The sequence below is a fragment of the Erithacus rubecula genome (genome assembly GCF_903797595.1).
Source record: "Erithacus rubecula genome assembly, chromosome: 10".
NCBI classification, from domain to species: Eukaryota; Metazoa; Chordata; class Aves; order Passeriformes; family Muscicapidae; genus Erithacus; species Erithacus rubecula.
This window is the reverse complement of record NC_136662.1, coordinates 24,745,674-24,768,812: the sequence shown is the minus strand read 5'-3', so window position 1 is coordinate 24,768,812 and position 23,139 is coordinate 24,745,674. Positions and strand designations below refer to the sequence as shown.

The following is a 23,139-nucleotide window of genomic DNA, read 5'->3' as shown; positions in this document are numbered from 1 at the left end:
GGTAAATCACAATTGTCTCTCCAGCTATGTCCAATCCAAATCTTATCCCTGTGCAAGAATCCTCGTGCTGATTCAGGATGATTAAGCAAAAACCATGGCAAATATGCTGCTGTCATAAATATTAAAGATTGCCAAATATGTGCAGAGAGGACACAACCTGGCTTGGTCCCATTTCCTTGTGCATCTTGAGCTCTACTCAAGGTTTGGTGGAGGCCAGTTCTGTGTCCTGTCTATGGTCTGTACACCCTCAGTAATGGAAAGGCACCAGGGGATTGTAATGACAGGAAATCTCAAATATTCTTTGCAAAGAGACAAGAAGAATGTGAAATCTTGGTTTCATGACTCAGCTGCAGCCACCCACAGGCTGTGGGTGAACTGGGCAATCCTCAGCAGTGTGAACAATCAGGGTTTATATCAGCAAACCTTCATGTTCCCATCAAATCAGACTGTTCAAATAGCCCCTCTCCCCTCTGTTCTTTACATTTCACATGGTTGTCTGGTTGCATGGCTGTCAATTACTCAGTGCATGTCTGCATTTTGGAAATCTGCTCCCTGACCCTCTAATTCAGGCTTATTCTCCAGGAGATCCAGAGATGAATATGAATATGAGAGAAAGTAATAGGAAATAGAAGTGGTTGCATAAATAACTGCTCTCTCCCATATACAAACCTATACTAAGCCAGAACTCTGCTTGTGGAGGTTCTGTTTTGATAAATTTGATGTATTTTGGTTTTGTGGCTGTGGATTTGGTGATTACAACAAGCAGGACATCCAGAATTTTGTGCCTAAATTTATCTTAGGCACTGTCCTTATGAAAAATCACCCCACCACTACCACCATTACAAATACTGCTCATAAAGGGTTTTTAATTTCAAATCCTCAATGTTTTTTCCACCACTTCAAGCAGGACTTGTCATGTGCACAACTTCCAAGAGAGAAAATCACAGTCCTCATTTTTATGAACTGTATTTAGCAAGCTCATTGTAATTCCCACAGCTATGAAAAATAAATTTAGACTGTTGGTGTGTCATTACACCATTGTAATGTTGTACTGCTGTAGTGTTTGTGTAGTATTGTAATGGTGTAGTGTTTATAAGGATTCTCAGTGATAAAAATAGCACTTGCTGCTGCTGAAGCATTTGCACTCATCCTGTTGGCAATTAAATTATTATTTCACCATAATTAATGTTTTTCTGGCTGAAAGAGAGGGAAACTTTATGAAATAATCTTCTGAACCCTCCAGTCTGCTTTGGATAATGCAGTAAGTGTTTCTTCCTTCCATCAGGTCACAGAGACACGGACGGGTCCCCTTGGCTGCAGTAACTATGACAACCTAGATTCTGTCAGCTCTGTTCTGGTCCAGAGTCCTGAAAACAAGATTCAGTTGCAAGGTACGTAGGTGCAATTTCATTAATTTGTTTTGGAATGGGGTGACATTTATCATGCTATTTTTTTTTTTTGTGTCTGTGTGCAATAAGTGCATTCCACCCAATGTGAAGGAAATTTCAGTGCCTCGTGTTGCCTTTCAAATAGAAACAATTTCTGCACCCATCAGAAAATAATTTGAATAGCTCTGTTAGCATTTTGCATCTCTATTTAGCATCTACTGGCACATCTCTTAAGCAGCCTGAATTCCCAGAGATCCCACCAAGCTGGGAGCAATATTTAGTGTGCTCAGCCTGCTTTGCACATACTGAGCAGTAACTTACACCCCATGCACTTGCTGCACCAAAATTAATGCAGTCACCAGTGGAACAGGATGTACATTTTCAAATACTCTAAATCAGGAGGATTCAAAGGGCTTCCCCCTCTTAGGAACTTAAAAAAAAACAAACTTGGAAGGTTAAAATCTCACTCAGGAAAATAGTAGTAGTTATGTATAAATAAAAATGAAAAATAGAAAGAAGCAGAAAGAGGAAGCAAAAGGAAAAAGAGAGTCATCATTTCTATACTATGTTTTTTTTTCAAAATTCCAGCAGAAGCATTTTCCCAACCTGCATGTTAGGACAAAAAGTTTTGAAAAAATTTCCCTTTATGATATTAGGCATTTAATAATTTTTGTTTTCAGTTACAAAAATAAAGCATGAGCAAATTATGACTATGAAAAAACCCACTAAATTTTCTTTAATGTGAGTATTTGTGTATACCTCTGACCCCATGCCATAAGAGAACAATACAATTCTTAATTTGCTGTTGAAGGTAGATATACAATTTTTTCCAAGATTTAAAATTTTCTAGATACTCAGAAAAACAGTGTGAGATGTTTGGTGACATTAAGAACAGTTCTCAGGGATGATGATCCCTGTAGCCCCTTCAGTCTCAGGATAGTCCATGAATTTATGACTCTTCCTTAAAATACCCTTATGTGTTTTGTCCCTTTCCTTTCTCCCCAGAATCGATTAAATCCATAAAAACATAAAATTATTTTCCAGAGATTTTTTTTTTTTTACAAAAAACTTGTTGTTTCCACTGGGATGCCACGAATGTTTCCAGAAAATATAATTTTTGATGATTTCCAGCATATTCATGAGGTTTGTCAGTTAAAATATGGGAAATAATCTTTGCATCTCTCAGCCTGTTGTGTGCTGTCATGTGGAAAAATGTATTATCAGAACTGTGTAAACTCTTTAATGGAAGAATCAAACTGGAATTTTTTTTCCTTTCACAGACTCATGGTTTTTCACAACCACATTACAATATTACTCAGGGAGCAGCAGAGTTTTACAAATTTTGACACAAGACAGAAAGCACAGTCAGACCAGGTTTCAGCAGTTGTAATGTGAATTTTGACTGGGAAGGGTTCTGAAATTACTGTTTCAGCTATAGTTTTTGTTTTACCTAAAAATAATGATAAATCTCTCTGAAATCATCCAAGTACCTATGGAGAAGAAACTTATATCACCAAATACCCAATTCATATGATGAGAAATTTCTTGGAATACATGAGCAGGAGATTTTGAAGCCCTACAGGAGCTGGACTTTGAACCCTTTCCATGTTAAACTTTAGTACATTTAAGAATTAGGCTTTTCTCAAGGTTATGTAGCCCAATCCTTCACATCTAATTAAATGTCCCAGAGCAATTTGCTACCAATGCTAGAAAAATAAACAATCAGCCAAATTTTATTTTTCAAATATTTCTTCCAGCCCATTTTCCACCTTCCTTCTTAGTTTGCCCCTATCACAGGAGATAATGAGTTGTCTAGACAAGCTACATCTTGTTGTGCCAAAGGAAACATGGAAAAGAAGCCCAATTTCAGATGGAAATGCTTACACTTCTTTTCCTGGTTGTGTTACTCTGTCTTGGGGCTGCTTTCTCTTCATCAGCATTTTCAGAATCTGTATTATTGCTGGCACCAGGATTATAATTCAGCTGTGTGATTTCTTGCTGCAAGGCTCTGGCAGCTGTTCACTCAGCAGCTCTTCTCAAGGAGAAGATGATGTTACCCAATCCCCCTAGAAAGATTTTAACAACAAACACTCCATCTGAGGAATACAGGTTGCTCATTAGTGGATGGATGTTCCATGCTGAGAGGGAAATGTGAGGAATATGTCTGAAAATAATTATTAAGAAAGGAAATACACAACATAGTACAAATGCTGGACAGATGTGCAACTTGTCCTAAAAACTACATGTAATTTTGGTTTTCATAATTGTTTGTTTGTTTGCTATGTAAGCTGGGAAAGCTGCTGGGCTCCACAAACTCCCTTTGTGTTTAATTCCATGATATTCCCTCCATTTCCTTCAGGTCTTCAGGTCATCCTTCCTGAGTACCTGCAGGAGCATTTTGTGCAGGCAGCTCTGAGCTATATTGCCTGCAATTCAGAGGGGGAGTTCATCTGCAAGGACAATGACTGCTGGTGTCAGTGTGGCCCCAAATTCCCCGAGTGCAACTGTCCCTACATGGACATCCAAGCCATGGAGGAGAGCCTGCTCCGCATAACTGAGACTTGGAATGCATACAACAGTGAATTTGAAGAATCTGGTGAGATTTTCTTTTTTTAATGGGTATTTCCCCCTCTCTTTGGCTGTATCTCACAGAATGGTTTGGGTTTCATCCATGAACTCAATGGTTTGGGTTTGGCCCCATCCATGTTGTGTTCACGAGTCACTTGTGCCACATTAGTTTTTCCATATACCATATATCAATATATCATTTCACCTGTCATGATCATCAGAAATTCCTGTTCCACAGAGAATGGGAACTATAGGAAAACCAGTTTATGATCAACTGTTGTCACAACTCACCTGTTCAGTGCTGTCAGGAACTGCCAGATGATGGGAAAAGTAAGGAGAGCTCAGCAGATCTGGGAAAAATTGTTGAGGAAAAAAAGGAATTGAGAGAGATAAGGAAAACCCAGATAAAAAAAAAAAAAATCACAAGTTCTAATGAGTCTTGTTGGAAAAAAAGAACACATCAGTAAAAGAGAAAAGGAGGAAGACCATACAGTGGTCAAGGGAAGAGCAGAATATCAGTAGAAGAGTAATAAAAAAATGAATAAACAGTACTTTATATACATTATTTTTTATATTTCTTTTTTTATTGTTAAAGACTGATTCCTCGGTTCAAGAGAACTGACAATTTCAAGAGACCCTGTATCAGCTAAAATTTCATTTGTTGCAACTTTTAACCTGATGCTGTTTTTTTATCTGAGTCTGTTTAGAAGATCTGAGGCCCTTTTCCCATCCCCATTCTCACTTTTAGCAGGAGGGCATCAGAACTTACAATGTTTCTCCTTGGAGGATCACAGACACCACTATAAAAGCATGAATTCATGGGTTGGTTTTGTGTACATTTGGGTGCATTTTCCCAATGACTGTTTGGATACCTTTCATTATTTGTGGAGCCATGCTATCATTTACTACTTTACAAAGTAGGGAAAATAAATTGACTCTTCAGAGGGGCACTTATTTTGCCATATTTTGACCTATCTGAATGGGTTGTGACACTGTTCAATGCCTGAAGAATGTTCTTTGTAGGCACCTAGTTAACAGCAATTTTAGTCAAGCTGGAAAAACATTTTTTCAGGGTCTGGGGAGGATTCTTACAGCAAGCTCTATAATGGACATCAAATTAATTCTGAGTTTGAATCATTGCCAGAAACATTTCTAGTCTTGTGCTCAGGTCTGTGGCATGAATGTCAGGGGAAAATTGGTAAGAGTTAAATTCTGGGCTTTTAAAAGACTCTTTAGCTCTGCTGGGTGAATCACTAAAATGCCAACTTCACATATATCTGTCAATTTGGTAATTGCTAGTAGGTGTGGTTACTAAGAAGTGTGAAATTTAGGTTATTAACATCATTAAGACATATGCCATGCTCCCCTCTTTAGCCCTTGAAATATTTTAATAATTTTAAATCTAATAAATATACCAAGCATAACTTCCATAACTCAGAGGTAGCTGAGAATATTTCTGCTCTTATCTCATAAAGTGTTTTACATAAAGATGTTCATGGAAAGATAAGTAACCTTGTATGGGTCTGTGCTTGGAAAAAAGTTGGCATGTGAATTTTTTGATTGATAACTTAGTCATTGAGCAGCCAACCTCATATAAATCATATATTACCACTGAGCAGCTCTTCTAGTGCTGTCACACATGGTCTGTAAGCATTTCCAGCCACACTGATTTCTATATATATATGTATCTATTATAACCACTGAGACATTCTGAAACATTTGGAGCTTGAGCAATATTTCCATGATGAAAAATGAACAAATATCAGTGTGATCTGATCCAGCATGTTCTGGGTACAAAAGTGACCTTTATTAAGGAAAACTAAAAAACTGTTAAGTCTGTGTCGAAATCAGTGGAACTCAGCTTCTGAGATAACAGCATGTTGCTTAATTCTAATCTGTTTATAATAAAAATAAATTCACTAGAAAGGAGGTCAAATTATGTAGTAATTTCAGTTTGAGCAGCAAGGGGCAAAATAATCCAGAGCACTCACTGATGGCCCATAGGGTTTACTATTAATGGCAGAGGAATTAATGAACTAATGAATTCTCTTCTATGACACTGTGAACTCCAGAGTCAACTAAAGGTAAATACAAGAGAACTAAATTTTTACTTTTTCTGCTTCCAAATAGTGTTCTGACTCCAGAAACCAGTCTTGTCCCCTAATACACACCTGTGAGACTTACTGAGTTCACTTGAGGCCATTCAGAGTATCTGTGGACAGGATTTAGTTTAAAGAGGAAGAAGTAAATATTCTGTTTAAGATGGTTTGTTTACTCTCTATATTATCTGTCCTCTTGTCTGTCTGAGATAAAGCAACAGAGGAATTTTTTTTCTTTTTTTTTTGAAGAAAGGATGACAGGACTGGGGCTGCTCAACCTGGAGAAGAGAAGGCTCAGAGACAATGTCTATTAACACCTGAAGGGAGGATGCAAAGAGCAAAAGCTCTTTTTGTTGGTGCCCAGCAAAAGGGCAAGGGGAAATGGGCAGAAACTGGAACTGGAGGTTCCCTCTGATCATCAGGAAAGAGTTTTTCACTGAGGGTGACCTAGTACTGGCAGGGAGGTTGTGGAGCTTCCATTCTTGGAGTTATCCTGAGGCTGACTAGCCATGGTCCTGGGCAGCTGGGTCTAGGTGAGCTTGCTCCAGGGTCTGGACCAGGGGTTCTTCCCCATCTCAGCCATTCCGCTGCTCTGTGACCAAAGAATTGTCCTGGTTTCACACAGGAAGACTCTGGTCTGCAATATGGGCCAGCTGGTTGTGGCAATTCTCTTTTAAGCCACTCTGACTGTTACAGGTTACATGACCAAGCACACCCCAGTTCAGAATGTGCTGCTCATCCTTATGTGCAGATGGCATTTCACTCAGGCTCTTCTGGCACTTTTTAACTACTCAAATCCCATTCTGGAGGATGTGCAGCAGTGTTATTTATCTCTCAGCAAACTTGGCTGCCTTTTCATCTCTCTAGCTGCCCTCCAGCAATAAATACTTGCTTACCATTAGCTCAATGAGCTTTGTATAACCTCTTAGTGTCAAGTTATATACCAAGATCTTAAAGAAATTACAAGAGCTATTTCAAATTGTTTACTCTGAACCATCTGCTTATCCTTTATCAGATCTTGTGGCCTCCAGACTCTACTGCTACCCAAGAAAATGAGCAGCTGTTTCCTTATCAAAAATCCATACGAAAGCTGCTCAACCTTTATTAACAAATTTCATTAGTTTCTTGAGGCATTTGGCAGAATCACTGTCTAAGCTAAGTTCTCCCTGAGACCATCATTCCAACAAGCTGTGTTCTTACCACTAACATGGGGTACCTTAAAATATCACCTCTAAAGGGATCAAGCAGGGTTCCATTCACCTTTGCTGATGTGCATGAAAGCAGCCTTTGGCTGGATTTTGTAGCTTGATTGAACAACTAGATGATCCAGTCTGACCTGCTGCTACCACAGGTCACCAAATTTTCCTGAGATTCCAGGATGTGGAGTTCACCCATGTTAGATTAAAGCTGTGCAATCTTCACAAGGGTCCCTTAAGCCCTCCTTACCTTTTCAGTGTTCAGTTGTTCTCTAATATTGCCAATTTTGTTGTTCCCCTTCTGCCTCAATATAGGAATACCTACTTGTCCAGGTGCTTCTCCTACCTCATCTTCTCAGTGAACCACCTTTCCATTTCTGGAAAAAGGTTTGTCCTAAGCACTTGGATGTAATTTGTTTCCCTCAATAAAGAGTATCAAAGCATTCCTTGAAAAAAGTCTCGCATTTTGGAAGCAGGTGGGACTTCCACAGCTTAATATACAAAGAAACCAATCCTGACATAAAACACAGGAAAGTCAATCAGATCCCCAAAACCATCCACAGGCTCTGGTTCTGACAAAAAAGACAAGAACATGACCATGCATTGCCTGTGCCTTAATCTTGGTTGGCTGCTGAGTATCCTTGGAAATCTGAACACTTCATTTAAGCAATTTAAATAACAGCAATTTCCTTTAAAGGTGGTCTGGTTGTTGATATTGGAAAATAATTTTTACCATTACCTGTAGTGTAATTTTGTTTTTTTGGAATTAGAAAAGCTATCAAAATAAATAAGGACATGGATAATAGAATTACTCAAACAATAGAAAATGTCAAAATTGCATTTTCATAATTTATTTCTTTTTAATCAGTAGTATTTATGAGACCTCCTGGAAATATGAAAGTAAAATCTTCCATCAAGCATTTATTTTCACATATCTGACATGCAATAGCAGCTTGTTGCTTTCTCTCTGCATATGTCGCAATATGCTAAGCAGTAGAATTTTTTCCTCCCCTTGAAAGCAACAAAATCCCTTTTTGAATATTTCCTTGGAAAGCACGAGATCAGGAGATGTACAATAAATATTATTATAGATAATTTCAAAGTAGATTTGAACTCATTCTTTTAAACATTTAGTTTAAATACCAACTAAGATGGAAGGAAAGAGCATGCCCACCATGAACTGGACAGAAATTTTCCTGTCACAGTTGGGCTAAAGGTGATTCAGTAAAAAAAAAAAAAATAAGAAAAAAGTGCCTGTTTGAATAATTTTTAGCCCATTAACTTCAGAGATTTGACTTGAATGTCCAGCAGAAGCTTTAGTGGAGCAGAGCCAGAGCCATTGAGCCCTTGAGGAGTTTGAGCACTGAACACAAACACTGCTCTCTCCAACAGACACGTTCACAGACAGAATTAATCAAAAGTCACCTTGCAAATATTTTTAAATGTATCTGTCTATGGCTTTAAATGACAAACAACTTCTCAAAATGTCGAGTTTGATTTTTTTCCAGTCACTTCAGTATCTGCTCTACAGAGATAATTCAAAAGGTAAATTTCAGGATCACAGAAAGTGCGAGTGATGAAAGTACAGCAAAAGAAAATTGATATTAACTTTCACATTAATATTTGCTGAAACCATTTTTCATTGTCCATCCACCTACCATCACTGCTTTGATTGCAAAGTACGAACAGAAACAAATTGCTGGTGCAAGCTATTCTTAAATCCCTGGTTCCATTTGGATTTGGATTTCATGTCTAATGCATTCCATAATTCCCTAATAACTCTGGGATATCTTGCTATTGAGCATTGGTTACCCTTTACATGTACAGACTTAAAATCATCTGAAAAATTGCACAGTTTTGAAAGGTTCACCTGAAAATGAGTCTGAACTTCAGTTAATACATAGCACTGCAGAGATGTTAACAAAGATTTTGTTTGCTCAGCAGAGATTGCTTTGGAGACTTTGGAGTCCAGTTTGTCAGTTCAATTATATTTTTCCCTTTCTTTACAGTGATTGAATTAATGATGTTTCCAAAATCCCTTGTATAAAAGAATTGGATTTAAAGGGTTGGAGAAAGTGGATTCTATTAGAGGAGATGATAAGCTTATTACTGAATTAAATATCAGCAATACTGAAGATGAGGAAGTCCAGCCATTTCATTATTTTTTGGAGGTAGCATTTGCATCCTATGTAATTACTTTTATGCAAAACCCACAGAAAGTAATAGGAAAGATCATCTCCAGCATTCCACAATCTGCAGTGAGATTTGGAGAATTATCCATTTAATAGTGTAATGAATTTATATCTCCATCTCCAAAACTGCAAAAAGTGGAAAATCACCACATTTTGCTGATACACTTTCCTAACTCTTGCTTGTCCTTCAGCTCACATTTTCCCAAATAAAGCAAGCCCATGCTGTAAAATACCAATTTTGGAACAAGAAAGGCTCTTTCCACTAAGCACATCTGCTTCCCAGATCTGTGGAACTGGTTTAGGAAAGCCAAGCACTACAGAGGATTGACCAAGCCTTTGTGGTCACACACTGTGTCTTTATAAAACAGGACCCTGCCCTCACTCCTGACTTCAAAAGGGTTTCACTGATTCTGGAGGAAAACTCTGATCTCTGTTTTCACAAAGTTATTTCCAGCAGCCAGGCTGCAAACTGTTGTAAAGCACAGCAAAATCAAAGCTGGAAATGAACATTGGCTCACACCTGCAAATGCAGGTGCTCAGGGGAGAATCCCTTCCACTCTCTGCCAGCCTCATATATTTGTTACAGATGGACAGCACTGCCTTTGTGATTGCTGAGGCTGTAAGGAAGATACAAAATAGGAATTCTAAGATTGTTCCAGCATCAGAGACAGCCAATCAATATACCACCCATAGCAAGTGATTGTATTTGATCTCAAAATCTACACAAACCTCATAATGCTTCTTAGAAAAGAGAATTATAGTCATAATTATTGCATGTAGATACTCTGGGATGCTGAGCACATAGCAATACAGAGTGATACATCTGTTGAGTTACTTTTCCATTCATTATTTTGTAGCAATCAAAAAATAACAGATACAGCTGGACTTACTTTATTTGCTAAAAATATATTGATGCTTTAAGAAAGCAGGTGCAAAGCCAGGCAGTTAAACAAGATATAAAGTTATATCTTTAACTTAGATTTAAATAGAGTAGAAACTTTCTCCAAGTGAGTAAAAAAGTAATGTAAATATATTTAAATAGATTGTCCGGTACTGAAGACAGAAACCTTAGACATGTGATACACAGAATACATTATGAGAAGAGCCAAAGACAAATTAAAATCTTCAAATCTTTAAAAGATCAAATGTGAATCACAACATAAAGACACAGAAAACCTAGGGGCACGATGTCTGCACCATCAGATAAGGACTAGCATTTTCACCATTTCATACACTATTGTTCCGGAATCATCTTAATTATGGATTATTTTAATTAATATCTCCTGGCAGTGCATTAAGGAATGTAACCAGTGGAACAGTCTTTCTCCTCCTCTTCATCAGACAAGCATTTTAAACTATTGCTGTCATGTTTTTTTTTTCTGATGGACAACTCCAGAAAAGCTGCAGCAAATCTGCATTCAGTCTGTGAAGTTTAATCTTAAAAATCCCTCTATCTAGTCAGAAAAATCAAGTGTAATTTTGTTTGTCACCCCAATAAGGCATAGATTTTTGCTATTCCTGTGGTACAAATCCTTTCTTAAAACTGCTTTAGCAGAAGAGGACACAGTGGGATTCCTTTTTATTGCCTCTCCTTGCATCCAAATCAAAGTCACCTGGCTGACAAGTAAAAAAGGTAATTCTTCCCAGCAGCCAAGCTTGTAGATTGACATCATGGAGACACTGACCCAGGTCCCAGCCTTCTTCCTTCTCACCAGCTATAATTATGACAACCCTAACAGTTAAAAAATGCCCTCAATAACTCCTGTGTCAAATACAGTGATGTTGTCTTAAAAAAATTCAGTCTGCCATTTAATCTCCAGCTAAAAATTGTCTTGGCATTTATAGTGTTTGCTATGGTTCTTCTACTACAGGAGAAGAGAAAATAACCAATCCCGACCCCCCCCCCCCAAAAAAAAAACCTCAGAAAAGCTCCCCCCAAAAAGGCCAACAAAATCCCTCAAGGAGAAAGTACATTCTAAGTCAGACATTTTAAAACACGTACCAAATGTCTCATTTATGCCTGTTTCAAATTACTAAAAGGAAGTAAAAGGGCAGAAGGTAACTGCAGGCATAATTTGGAAATGTCAGTTTAAACAGAGATGTTGTGTTGCACACTCTGATCAGAAGAAACTTTATTTAAAATGGGAAAAAAAATATGCCCAGACTGATTTTCAGACTCAGTGTTGAGATTCCAAATCTAAAATAACATCACAGAATGACAAGGTTTGACTTGGCATCAAAGATTATAAATTCACAGCCCCACTCCATCAATTGCAGTGAAGGCAGCTTGCACTTTTACTTAGTCCAATGACATAATCCTCTCTTACTTAGTCCAGTGACACATTCCTGGTTTTTCAGCTGCTGTGATTCAATTAAAATGCATGTACAAGAAGAATAAAAATGAAATCTGGAATTAAAACTGAATGCTGGAGGGTTTCTTCAGTTTATAGATGTCACAAATCTCACCTTGCTATGTGATCAGCTCTGTTTCTGTGGGTTTGGGAGGATGCCCATGCCAGATGTGCCCAGGTCAATGCCAGATGTGCCCAGGTCACTCAGCACAGCCTGTCTCTCTCTGCTGGCCTGGACAGACCCATTGCCATGCAAAAAGAGTCCCATTTGAAATCTTAATTGAAAGACTCCTTGTGAACAGTCTGAACTGACTCACTGGCAGTTGAAGGTGCTTTTTAATCACTGAGAATAAAGACTTCAATCAATATGGTTCAAACTATTTGCCCCTGAGCACTAGAGCAGTGGTTTGCTTTCAAACACTGCTTACAGCCTCAGGCTCAGGGCCAAGAAAACTTAGCCCCCTGAGTTCTTAATATAATTATTGTTTTCTCTATTATCTTTCAGGGGTGTTAATTTGCCTCCCAGTAATTAACTTCCCTCTGTGGTTGTCAGGAAGTTTAATCAATAACATGAGCAGATACACCAGGCTGCCTTTCCTTCTGTGTCCAATCCTCCCCTCCCCAGCTCTTCCACCCCTGTGGAGGTGTCACTGTTTTAATGAAATGAACAGGTGGGATGTGCACAATTTCTTTGGAGGGTCAGTGTCTAAATTGTTCCTGTCCTACTTCAAAAATGATGGTACAGCTGATACAATTGCCCCTGTTCCAAAACTAAAAGCATTATACAACTCCTGCTAAAGCTGCACCTGGCAAATAAACTTATTAAAGTTTTCTGTGACATTGCACTCTGAGATACTTCAAACACTGTGATGACATTGTAATAAGAGGAGGAGCAGAAGGCTTGATCTAATATAATTCTACTTATGTCCACCATGTACAGGACATAATGTAATTCCCTTCAAAGCTAGTGACAAAATCCCCTAGTTCTTGGTGGAATTCCAATCTGCCTTGGCAGCTTTGGGCTTTCTTTATTAAGAGTGATGTCACTCTGTGGCCTCTCTTTTCTTCTGGGGCAGTGTTGTCTGTTCTGATTCATAGCTTCTTAAATCTTCTCCAGGAACAGCTTAAAACTGCTTATTTACTTCAATGTGTTTTCCAAGAACATTTTTCAGTTTCACTCATTCTCTTCCCTCCTTTATCCTCCTGTGAATCATTGCATTGTTTATTTACCCTACCCAGTTTTCAAACTGCAGGAGTTCCCAGCATGTTCAGTGAAGGTGAATTTTGGACAGAGGTTATACCTACATCTCTGCCCATAAGGAATACATCTTATGAATTAAGTGAATGTATAGCTCTGTAGAAAGATAATAATTGGGACATCCATGTTGCAGGACTACCTCTAAACCACATTGAATTAAAAAAAAATGATTACCAAAAAAATAAAAAATAACCCTTAGATAAATTTTTTCTTGAAAGCTAATGTGACTTCCAAGGAACATCCCTTTGATGGGCAGTGATAGAAACATTTTTACACCTGAAAACAAACCTGACAGAGTGAAGGGAATGTCCTTCAAACTCTAGGGTTTACAGACACAGCTGTGGAGTCTGGTCTTTTGATTTCTGAAAAGGGAACTTGCTGTTAAGGTCATATTTAGATTGACAATAAGAAACAAGTTGCTTCATTGTAGGAAATGTGAGTCCCTCCAGCTCGTAGCAGAGTCCAGGCAAGGTTGTTATCTCCTGTCCAGCAGAAATTCTGAATTAATCCACAATTTATAGGATGATATTCTGGCTTCACCTACAATTTTGACTGCAATTGTTTCACCTTTATGTGGCTCCAGGAGAGTTTCAAGGCTTGTGAGAGGAGGATTTTTGGTTTCATGTTCCTATAACAGGCTGACATTACTAACATTAACTCTCTAACATATATATACCCAAGTGTGCTTGTATATTTACACACATATCTACCATCCATCATAGAATCACAGAATCATTAAGGTTGGAAAAGATCTTTGAGATGATCAAATCCAACCATCAACCAGCACCACCACCCTGGTCACCACTAAACCATGTCCAAACATTTAAAGAAATCAGCCAAACCTTCCCCCCACCACCAAATCTCCTCCACTTCCAGAATCATCCAAATTTTCTTCCCTGAGGCTTCTGTAGCAGCTGGATTGTTCCACTTCAAATAATCTGTCCAAAAAGAAGTGTGGACCTCTGTTATGGGTTTCCTCCTTGAAAAACAGAGACCATATCTTGCAGAAAACATTCATTTCCTTCCTTCCCTTTGTCCTTCAGAAAGCTTTAAGGAGAAATCCTTTGCTTTGGAGAAGGAAATATTTTAATTATCAGGAGAGCTGGCTGATTTAGTCTAAATTGGAGGGAGAAGGGGAAGGAAAATTCAGATTTACTGTCTCTTCTCTGAAGAAATAAGGTTGTTTCCACCTGCAGTCTTCTGCTTCTTTGAATTGGATTATTTTCAAACATATATTTCTTGGAACACAGCTACTACTTCTTTGACAAATTGAGTAGTGCATCATGAAGAACTAAAATTCATGGCAACATAAAAACAAATATGTGTTCATTTTAGCACTTTGTTTTCTCCAGGCTTCTGAATCATGGTGGGATATTTTAAAAAAACATCTATCTTTTATAAATCTCTTTAATAACATCTACACAATATTGAGGCAGCACTTTAATGAACAGCAATCACATCCAACCATTTGAAATGTGGGTCTCATGGTTTATATTCTCTCAGACTTCTGTCTTTGTGCTTTCAGGTCTTGATTTACAGTGATATTTGACTCACTGTCACATTTATTGCCCTGATTAAAATTAAAAAAGCATTGTTATGGAATATCAATGATAGCAATGGTGGTCACACTGTTGGAAGAGCAACAGATTTGCACAAACAATACAGTAAAATGTGTGATAAAATGGGGATTAGGAGATCTTTCCTAAGAGAACCCTTGCTCCTTACACTAATTGCAGCTCCCACTGAGGACTCCAAGGAGGGTGCAGTTGCCTGGAGCAATAGGCAAAATTATTTTTATTATTTGCAATAAATGGCAACAATTAAATTTAGGGTCTGTTGTGCTAACTGCCCTATAAAAAAATACAATTAGAGCCAGGCCTCTCCTCTGAAGAGCTTGCAGTCTAAACAGAAAAGACCATTGAAGTATAGCAGAGATTAAGATTTATATGCAAGATGTTACAAAATATAGAGACAGTTACTTTGAATAGACCAACCAGGAATAATCTTTCAGTAACTGCAAAATTATGTTGTTGTTTTGGTTTGGTTTTTTTTTTTTTTGGTTGGTTGGTTTTTGTTATTGTTGTGGAAGGGGTGTTGTTTTTTTTGTTTTTTGTTGATTTGGGGTTTTTTTTAAGAATACAGTAAAGTGTTTAACCTTAATTTTTGAAATCTTTATTAATTTAATTTTTTTTTTACATTGTAGCTTTGATGTTATAATATGAAACTAAAAGTTGATATAACAGCAAAAAAAATTTCTATTCTGTCTAATTCAAAGCAAAGTAAAAGAAGAAAACTGCAATATTCTTTTCAGAGGATTTCAGAGGAATTAGAGTTATTGGGAAAATTTTAGACAATTTCTGAAGATTTAAGATAACTTTGGAAAGCTAAAAATCCTTTCACAAAATGGCTTTTCTTTGCACTTTTCTACTTATGAGCCCTCTTGGTGGTGATATGAATAGCTTTAGCAGCTTTCCTTTGCTGTTGTGTGTGATGAATTGGCAGTCTTCTTTCCACCTCTGAAAATATAAGAAAAAAACGGCCAGTATTTATATTAAATAATACTCTGGTTTACAGCACCAGCATATAATCAGCCCTGAAATGGACACACAGCAGGTCTGGGTGACTTTTGCTGCTCCATGTCACCTTTTCTGTAGGGAAATGAACTTCTGGAGCTACTAGAGATATTTCTAAAGGTTTTTTCAATGAGAGCTTCTGGTCTGAATATTCTTGTTGGTTCTGATTGTTGCTGATTTCCCTTATGCAATATTATCTGTTTGCTTTGGCTTGCTGTTAGAAGGAATTGTGCCAAAGGAAGGTTGGAGTGGTATTAAAACCAGGTGTAGGCAAATGATTAGCAGAGACAGGGAGACAGGTTATTTTGGAGGAAAAGCACAACAGGAATGCACTAAAACTGCAGCTGAATTTTAAAATATAATTTAATACAAAATTTTGAGGTCCTTAAGTATGTTTTCATCTGTTGGGCAGTAATCTGGCATTATTCAGGCACACACTTCTGGAATATCATCTCAGGAATGGGATGAGGCTCAAGGAGGGTATGACACAGCTGGAATGCATCAGGAGTCACACAGGGTTCAGGCCAGTGAGGAAAAGGGAGAATCTTTCCTAGGAATGCACAGTGCAGGGTGACAACAACTAGAGCAATGACAGAAGGTGGGAAATGGAAATTCACCTTGGGTGTGCTGCTGAAAGGATCAGTCAAAAGGAGTGACAGAGCTGGACTGACTATTCCCTAACAAAGAGCTAACAAAGAGCTGATACTTGGGGATGTAATAATCACCAGCAGCCTTGTCTGTGTTAGTTATGATCAGGATTTGGAAAGCACAAGGAGGGAGAGCAGCAGAACTTAGACCTGGGCTTCATGAAAGCATTCCCAATTCTGGGAACTGGGAGAAGGTTTTCCCTCTGAGAACTGGGAGAAGGTTTTCCCTCTGAGAAACCTCTGAAGACAAAGGAGCTCTGGAAAGCTGGCCAGGTTTTCAGGGCAGCATTCTCAAGCAGAATTGTCCATTCTGACACTCAGGTCATATACTAAAATTTTAGGAGTTTTAGGGATTTGCTAAAATGGTCAATTTAAGGCAGTGTAACAAAGCAAAAAGGCAGCAGTACAGGAGGTGCAAATAGGGACAGGCTGCCAAGGAAAAACTCAGGAGCACTGCCCAGGCATTTGGAGACAGTGATGGGAAAAACTACATCCAGTGCTTGCAAGGGATGCCAAGAGCAACAAGAAAAGCTTTTATAGTTGGAGGTAAAAGATTAAACAAGGAATTGTAGGCCTGCTGCTGAATGGGTTGAGAGATTTTGGGATTTGTTTCAGAAGTACTGAATGTGTTCTTTGCTCTCAGTCTTCACCAGCAAATACTGCAGGTCCTTGAGCTCAAAAAGAGGAGGCACAGGGGAAAGAAGGGCTGAGGCATGAAAGATGGAGCAACCAATTGTTATTGGCAGTCCTTGGGAGTTAATGGGCTGCATCTGGGGTTTTGAGAGACAGATGATATCCTGGCAAGGTCTCTTTGTGTTGAAAGATCTTGGAGACTGGGGAATATCCCTGATGACTGGAGAAAGGCAAATATTACATGATCATCAAAAACCCCCTGAAAGGATGGCCCAGGGAGTTACTGATTGATGGGATTCACTTTGGTCATTGGGAAAATAATGGAATAAGTCCTCTTGGGCAAGAATTTTGGAGATGTATGAGGTTTATCTGGCAAGGTTTTGGCAGTGAGGAACTGCCAGGGTGGCCTGTGTAGAGAAGAGACCAGGTGCTGCACCATGTCAGACAGAGCCAATGCCAGCCTCCTCCAAAACTGGCAACCTCTTGCCTAAATCTGGCCCTTCAGTGACACTAGTGGTACCTCTGTGAGAGCATAGGTGAGACAGGGTAAACACTGCACAGCAGCTGTGGGAGAGAGGAGGAAGAAGAGGTGAGAGAAATAGCCCTGCTGGCACCCAGACTGGTGGAGGAGCAGGAGCTTCACCTGCAGGCTGTGGAGATGCTCATGGTTGGGAGGTTGTCCCTGTCCCCTGGCAGCCCATGGTGGTCCCTGGTGGAGCAAATACCCTGCATCCCATGGACATGCCCTGAGGGAAGGAGGAGCCCAGGCAGGAGCAGGATTTCTGGCAGGAACAGTGTGTTCTCAAAGGACTGTACCCACCTCTGGGACCATGGAACAGCATGAGGAAGAAGGATTGTGAGAGACAAAGTCTTAAGGACTGACCTCAGCCTCCCTCCTCCATCCCTCTGCAATTGTCATGAGGTAAAGGAAGTGGAAGAACTGGGAATGTAGGAGAGAAATGAGCACTAGAAGAAAGAAGGATTGAAGCAAAGGTGGTTTTAATTTTGTCTTTTTTTCTCCTCACTGTCCTACTCTAGTTTTAACTGGCAATACATTAATCCTCCCAATGCTGAGTCACTTTTGCCCATGTCTGTAATTCTTAAGTGGGATCTCCCCATCTGTATCTCAGTCTGGGAACTTTTTCATCTTATGTTGTCACCCTGGGGAGTGAAACAGAAGCATGGAGGTCATCTGGCAGCCAGCAGAGGTGAAGGGAGAGCAAGGGACATGAGGGAGAAGATGATAAATCATCTCTGACCCATCTCATTCTCTGCATGATAAAACTCTGACTTACAGACAAGAGGAGAGCAATGGGTGTAATTTAGTTTTAGCAAACCCTACAAATGGAACCTGGTCACACAAATGGGTTTTTACCCATCTATTTGTCCTTCTATCCACAGCACTGTGTCTTACTCTGGGTACCAGAATGCTGTGGGAGACAGAGTGCAGGGTTAGAGCATCACACATCCTATCTGAAAACTGGTGGCAAGTGAAATACAGCCAGTACAGCCACCAGGTCTTGTTCTCTTTGCTTTCTTTAACAATGACTTGGAGAAAATGCACTCTCATTGAGTTTGCAGATGTTGCCAGTTTGAAGGAGTGAGACAGAAATCTTCAAGGTCAGGGCTGGCATACAGGGAGACTGGACAAGCTGGTGGATCAGGACAATGGGAACCTGGTGAAGTTCAACAGTGCAAAAAGAAAAGTCCTGCTCTGGACAGGCAGAGCATCATCTGAGGCTGGATCTGCCTGGCCAGAAGCAGTTGTGCTCCTGGGGCAGAGGACAGCATGGCATGACAGCACCAACACCACATTGTGGGTGATGCAGAGCAGGTCAGGGACCAGGAGATGAAGGAGGGGATTAGCCTTGGTTCTTTTCAGACCACATTCAGGTGCTGCAGCCTGCATGGGGCTCCACAGTACAGGAAAGCCATCAGCAACCTGGAGTGTGGGTGGGGATGTCATTGGAGGGGTGGGGGCTGGAGAAGCCGTCCTGGGAGGAGAAGCCCCAGGAGGGGTTGGTCAGCCTTGGGCATGGACCCTTCAGTGAACTGAACATGACCCTTGAACATGACCCTTCAGAGCAGCCACCTTGTCTGCAGGTAGGTGAGAGAGAGAGACAGGCCCTGTATGGGGAGAGACAACAGGCACAAAGTTAAAGGAGAGAGGTTCACACAGGGTATATGGAGAAATTTATTCACATGAGGGCACTTGAGCCTTGATTGCAGCAGCTTCCAAATCCTGGCTGGACCAAGCTCTCAGGAAATTAATCTGATGTCAGAGTTGACATGCTTGAAGCTCAAGATCATCTCTCCTAGACTGCCCAAGGAAATACCAAGTCTGACTTAACACCTGATCCCAGAACTCTGGTTTAAGGAGTGAGCTGTCTTCCTAAAGTAGCTGTGATTGTACAGAGGAGTGATAATTTGCAATTCTCATTATGAGAGTGAGAAAAGAGAAAAACAAGAATTCACTTGAGCTAATTTTGAAGTTGTCTGAAGCACTCTGACTCGGACCAGCACATCAGGCTATATAATTGTTTGTTCAGACAGAATCACACCCTCATGCATTAAAGACCAGTTGATTTTTGTCAGTTTTCCTTAATCCCACTGTAACATTTTGTTAGAACCAAAGCAGAACAGTTTTTGCATGAGGTATTACTCACTTGTAGACAATGATGGCAGAATTTTAATGCCTCTAAAGCAAGTTAAGGAACTTGATTTTAAAAAGAGGATGTGTGTACAAATGACAGATGTACAGATTTTTAAGGGAGAAAAATGTTTCCTTAGAGCCTCATTTAGAGAAATGACAAAACAGCCCATTACAATTGCTCTCTAATGGTAGATTTTGACATGATGATGGTATGTAGAAAGGAGTTTTCTCCTATATACATATTTTACTGAACTTTGTTCAATGAAAAAAAAACCCTCTATAATCCAAATCCTTGTTAATATTAGAAAATATATAGATATATGAAATTGTAAATAGAAGTTTGAGTCAACAAAAGATTCTCACATTTTTTCAGTTATTACTTTTGCCCAGAAAACATAATTGCTTTTTCAGGGTTTGAATATTGTTAAAGAAAACTAAAATTGATTTTGGGTAGACAATGTAATCTACAATTAGACAGGACTATATATTTACTGAAGCACTATGCTGTAATTTCCAGAGCTAAAGGTTTTGTTTCTATAAGATTATATTATTTCATTATAGGTAAAACAGCTCATCAGAAAATATGACATTAATTAAACAACAGAATAATGCTTGATGGAATGTAATCTCCCCAGAAACTGCCATTTCTGGACACTGAGAGAAAGTGACTGAAATTTCTTGTGGGTTACTTTGCTATGAAAAATTTTTTTTCTTAGCATGTCACCAAATGCAGATTCTTTTCAAACTGTGCTTTATGTTCTCCTAAATTGTATATAGATTTTTGCCTCATTTATTGTCACATGTATGTTGTCAATGATTTCATCCATAGTAAGAAACAGCAGGAAAAAACCAAAACCCACAGTATTGTCTTTCCTTTGATAAAAGTCCATGTCAAATTGTAATTTTCTTGTTTACTTAGGACTTCTGGTGCTCCATAAGCTCATCACTCCCTAGACACAAGCCATGTCTTAAAGGAGCTGCTGTTTCATCCCCCTGCTCTTGCTGCCCTGCCTGCAGAGGGTCAGGCTCTCCCTGCCTCTGTGCAGAGCATGTCTGCTCTGTGAGGAGGAAATTGCTCCAGCATCCTTAGTGCTGAGATAATCTCTGTTCCCTGATAGGGTAAACAGTGACTATATGATTTAAAAGAAAATTCAGTGAGTGATGGTTTCAAAGCTCAGTTGTGGACTTGCTGTGCTTGCTCTAAAGGGAATAGGACACCAAAGTGCAGTGATGAAATTTGGCATTTTCATATTTCCAGTGTAACATTTCTGTCAGATGTCAGCCTGCAGAGCCCTTAGTCCTGAATCCCCAAGCAGGTGTAATACCATTGACTTCCAAGGTGCTTCCAAAGATCCTCCATGCGGGATCTTAGGAAACAAGCCAACCCAAGACATTCTGGCAGCCTGGAGAAGTCCCACAACCCACTCAGCCTCAGTGGAAACAAAACCAGCAGTGTGCTGTGTAGATGGGACAGTCTTGTACTGGCCTTGTAGCAAAACACCAGGGAAAATCAGTGTTCACAGCACAGAGATCAGGGCTCCTTCCAACAGAGAGCAGGGACCCTTTTCCCTTGTAGCAGAGCACTGTCAAATCCTCAGCTGAGGCTTCCTGGATTTTTTTGACTTTTTTTGACTCTTTCTGCAGAGTGGTAACCAGTGCACTCAGCATCAAACCCTGCTCTGACATCAAATCACACTGAGGATCCAAGCTAGATCTCTGCAGCTCCAAGTATTTCTCACAGCCTAAATATGTCTGATATTCATCTGATTTCAGCAGTAATGTTTGCTCCCATTACGATATTTCTCATTTATTCTTTCCCACTGAAATATGGGATGCCATTTCCATCTCTAGGCACTGTTGACACAAGAAAGATTTATCTGGCAGAAAAGGGAAGTAAAAAGAGACAGCCAACCAAAAAATGAACCTGCTTGACCCACCAGTGCATATAATGTTTTACCTTTTTTACCTTATTTGCAGCTGGTTAAGAATATATAAAATCATATTGCATGTACTACCCACGTGAAAATAAAAGAGGAAATTCTGTAATGAGATTTTATATTCTCTGTCTCTCCTTCACCTGCATTATGGAACTCATTAGCAGGATCAGACAGGGCACAAGGGTAGTCAAAGATGATGTTTATTACAGGGAGAAAAAAAAAACATTTCCTTATTGTAAATGCTATTGCATTGCAAGTAGAGGAGCATAAACCTTCCTTATCACTTCTAAACACTGCATTGAGCAGTTGTTAGCTGTAGAGATTAGTGCAGAGGACAGCAAAGTGACAACGCTCATTAAATACGTGGTTAGAGCAATATGAGGCTGAAAAGATATGGTCTGAGCCTATTGCCTCCTGAGGGAGTTCCCTTTGCTTTGGCATCATGGAGCTCATTTTAAGGAGATAAACAAGTGCCTCAGAGGAACAGAAGGGAAAAGAGACCTTTGGAATTAAGCAGGTAGTCAGGAATGTGGTTTTGGGATCTAAACTGCTGAGATTAGTGTCAGAGTAAATATTTATATACATATATACCCTCAGCCCTCTAAATCTGGTGGAACTTGCTTGATTTTTATGAGCTGCAGATCTGTGCTTTGTAAAGGACATTTGTATCAGCTCTGTTAGCCTTATTTTGTATTAATTATTCTTTTTAACTACTTTTAAATATTTTTAAATCTTTAGACTTGGAAGGATTTACCAAGCCAATGGCACAGTGGTGCCTTTAGGCAAACAAAGCAAAACCTTCTGTCACACCTTCAGTGCAGACCTGGGAAGGACTGGGGGCTAGGGAGGGATGAGGATGAGATGGGAAGAAGCAAATTCTCTGTCACTGTCTTTGAGCTGTCAGTGAGTCAGGCATTCATTTATTCTGGCCAGGATGTGTGCTGGAAATCATTCCAACTATACTTCCACTACAAGACTTTTCACATATTTATACATTTATAGAAAACAAAGAATTCTTTGGTGCTACATTACACAATTATTTTCATTAGTTCTGTGTGTAATCTTCTATTGGATATTGATCCCTTTGCTTCTCATGCTCATTTGGTTCAGTTCTGTGGTTCCCTTAGCATTCTTTTCTCAAGAGAAGGTGTGTCCAAATTTGCCAGGCAGTAATATCTAATTACCTCCTCTATATCTTCTAGACTCCCAACATGTAAATTTTAAAATTTCAGACCTCCAAAACTCCTTTTTTGTTTGTTGAAGCTTATCAGGCTCTGCCCAGCCAGACCCAAATCTTTGGTGGTTTGAAGATTAAGCCAACAACAGAGCCCAGCTCCTTTCCCCCTTGGCAAAGGTGAACAAACCCATGACTAAAATTACTTAAAATTAAAAAGGAAGTGATGTAATTTCCAACAATGAATTAGAGATTGGTAAATTTGGATGGGGTTCTGAGCAACCTAATCTAGTGGAGGGTGTCTCTCTCTTCTCAGTGGGGGCTGTGCTATAAATGTCTTTTCTGACCAAAATTATTCTAATTCTAAGGAAGGAATAATTATCTCTTGGGAAGGAGAAAATGGAACTGTCTATCCCAAATCTACACTAAGATTCATAGAGATGTCCAACTGGTAATGTAGAATTTATTGA

General features: G+C 39.3%; 1 protein-coding gene across 3 annotated transcripts in view; it reads left to right on the top strand.

The window, feature by feature from the left end:
- BRINP3 (BMP/retinoic acid inducible neural specific 3) overlaps positions 1-23,139 on the top strand; it is a 178,722-nt gene that overhangs the window by 120,912 nt on the left and 34,671 nt on the right. For all 3 annotated transcript variants that reach the window (XM_079314199.1, XM_079314201.1, XM_079314200.1), the window contains 2 exons: positions 1,286-1,391; positions 3,748-3,984. In XM_079314199.1, the coding sequence (XP_079170325.1) occupies positions 1,286-1,391; positions 3,748-3,984 (343 nt within the window). The remainder of the gene's footprint in view (positions 1-1,285; positions 1,392-3,747; positions 3,985-23,139) is intronic.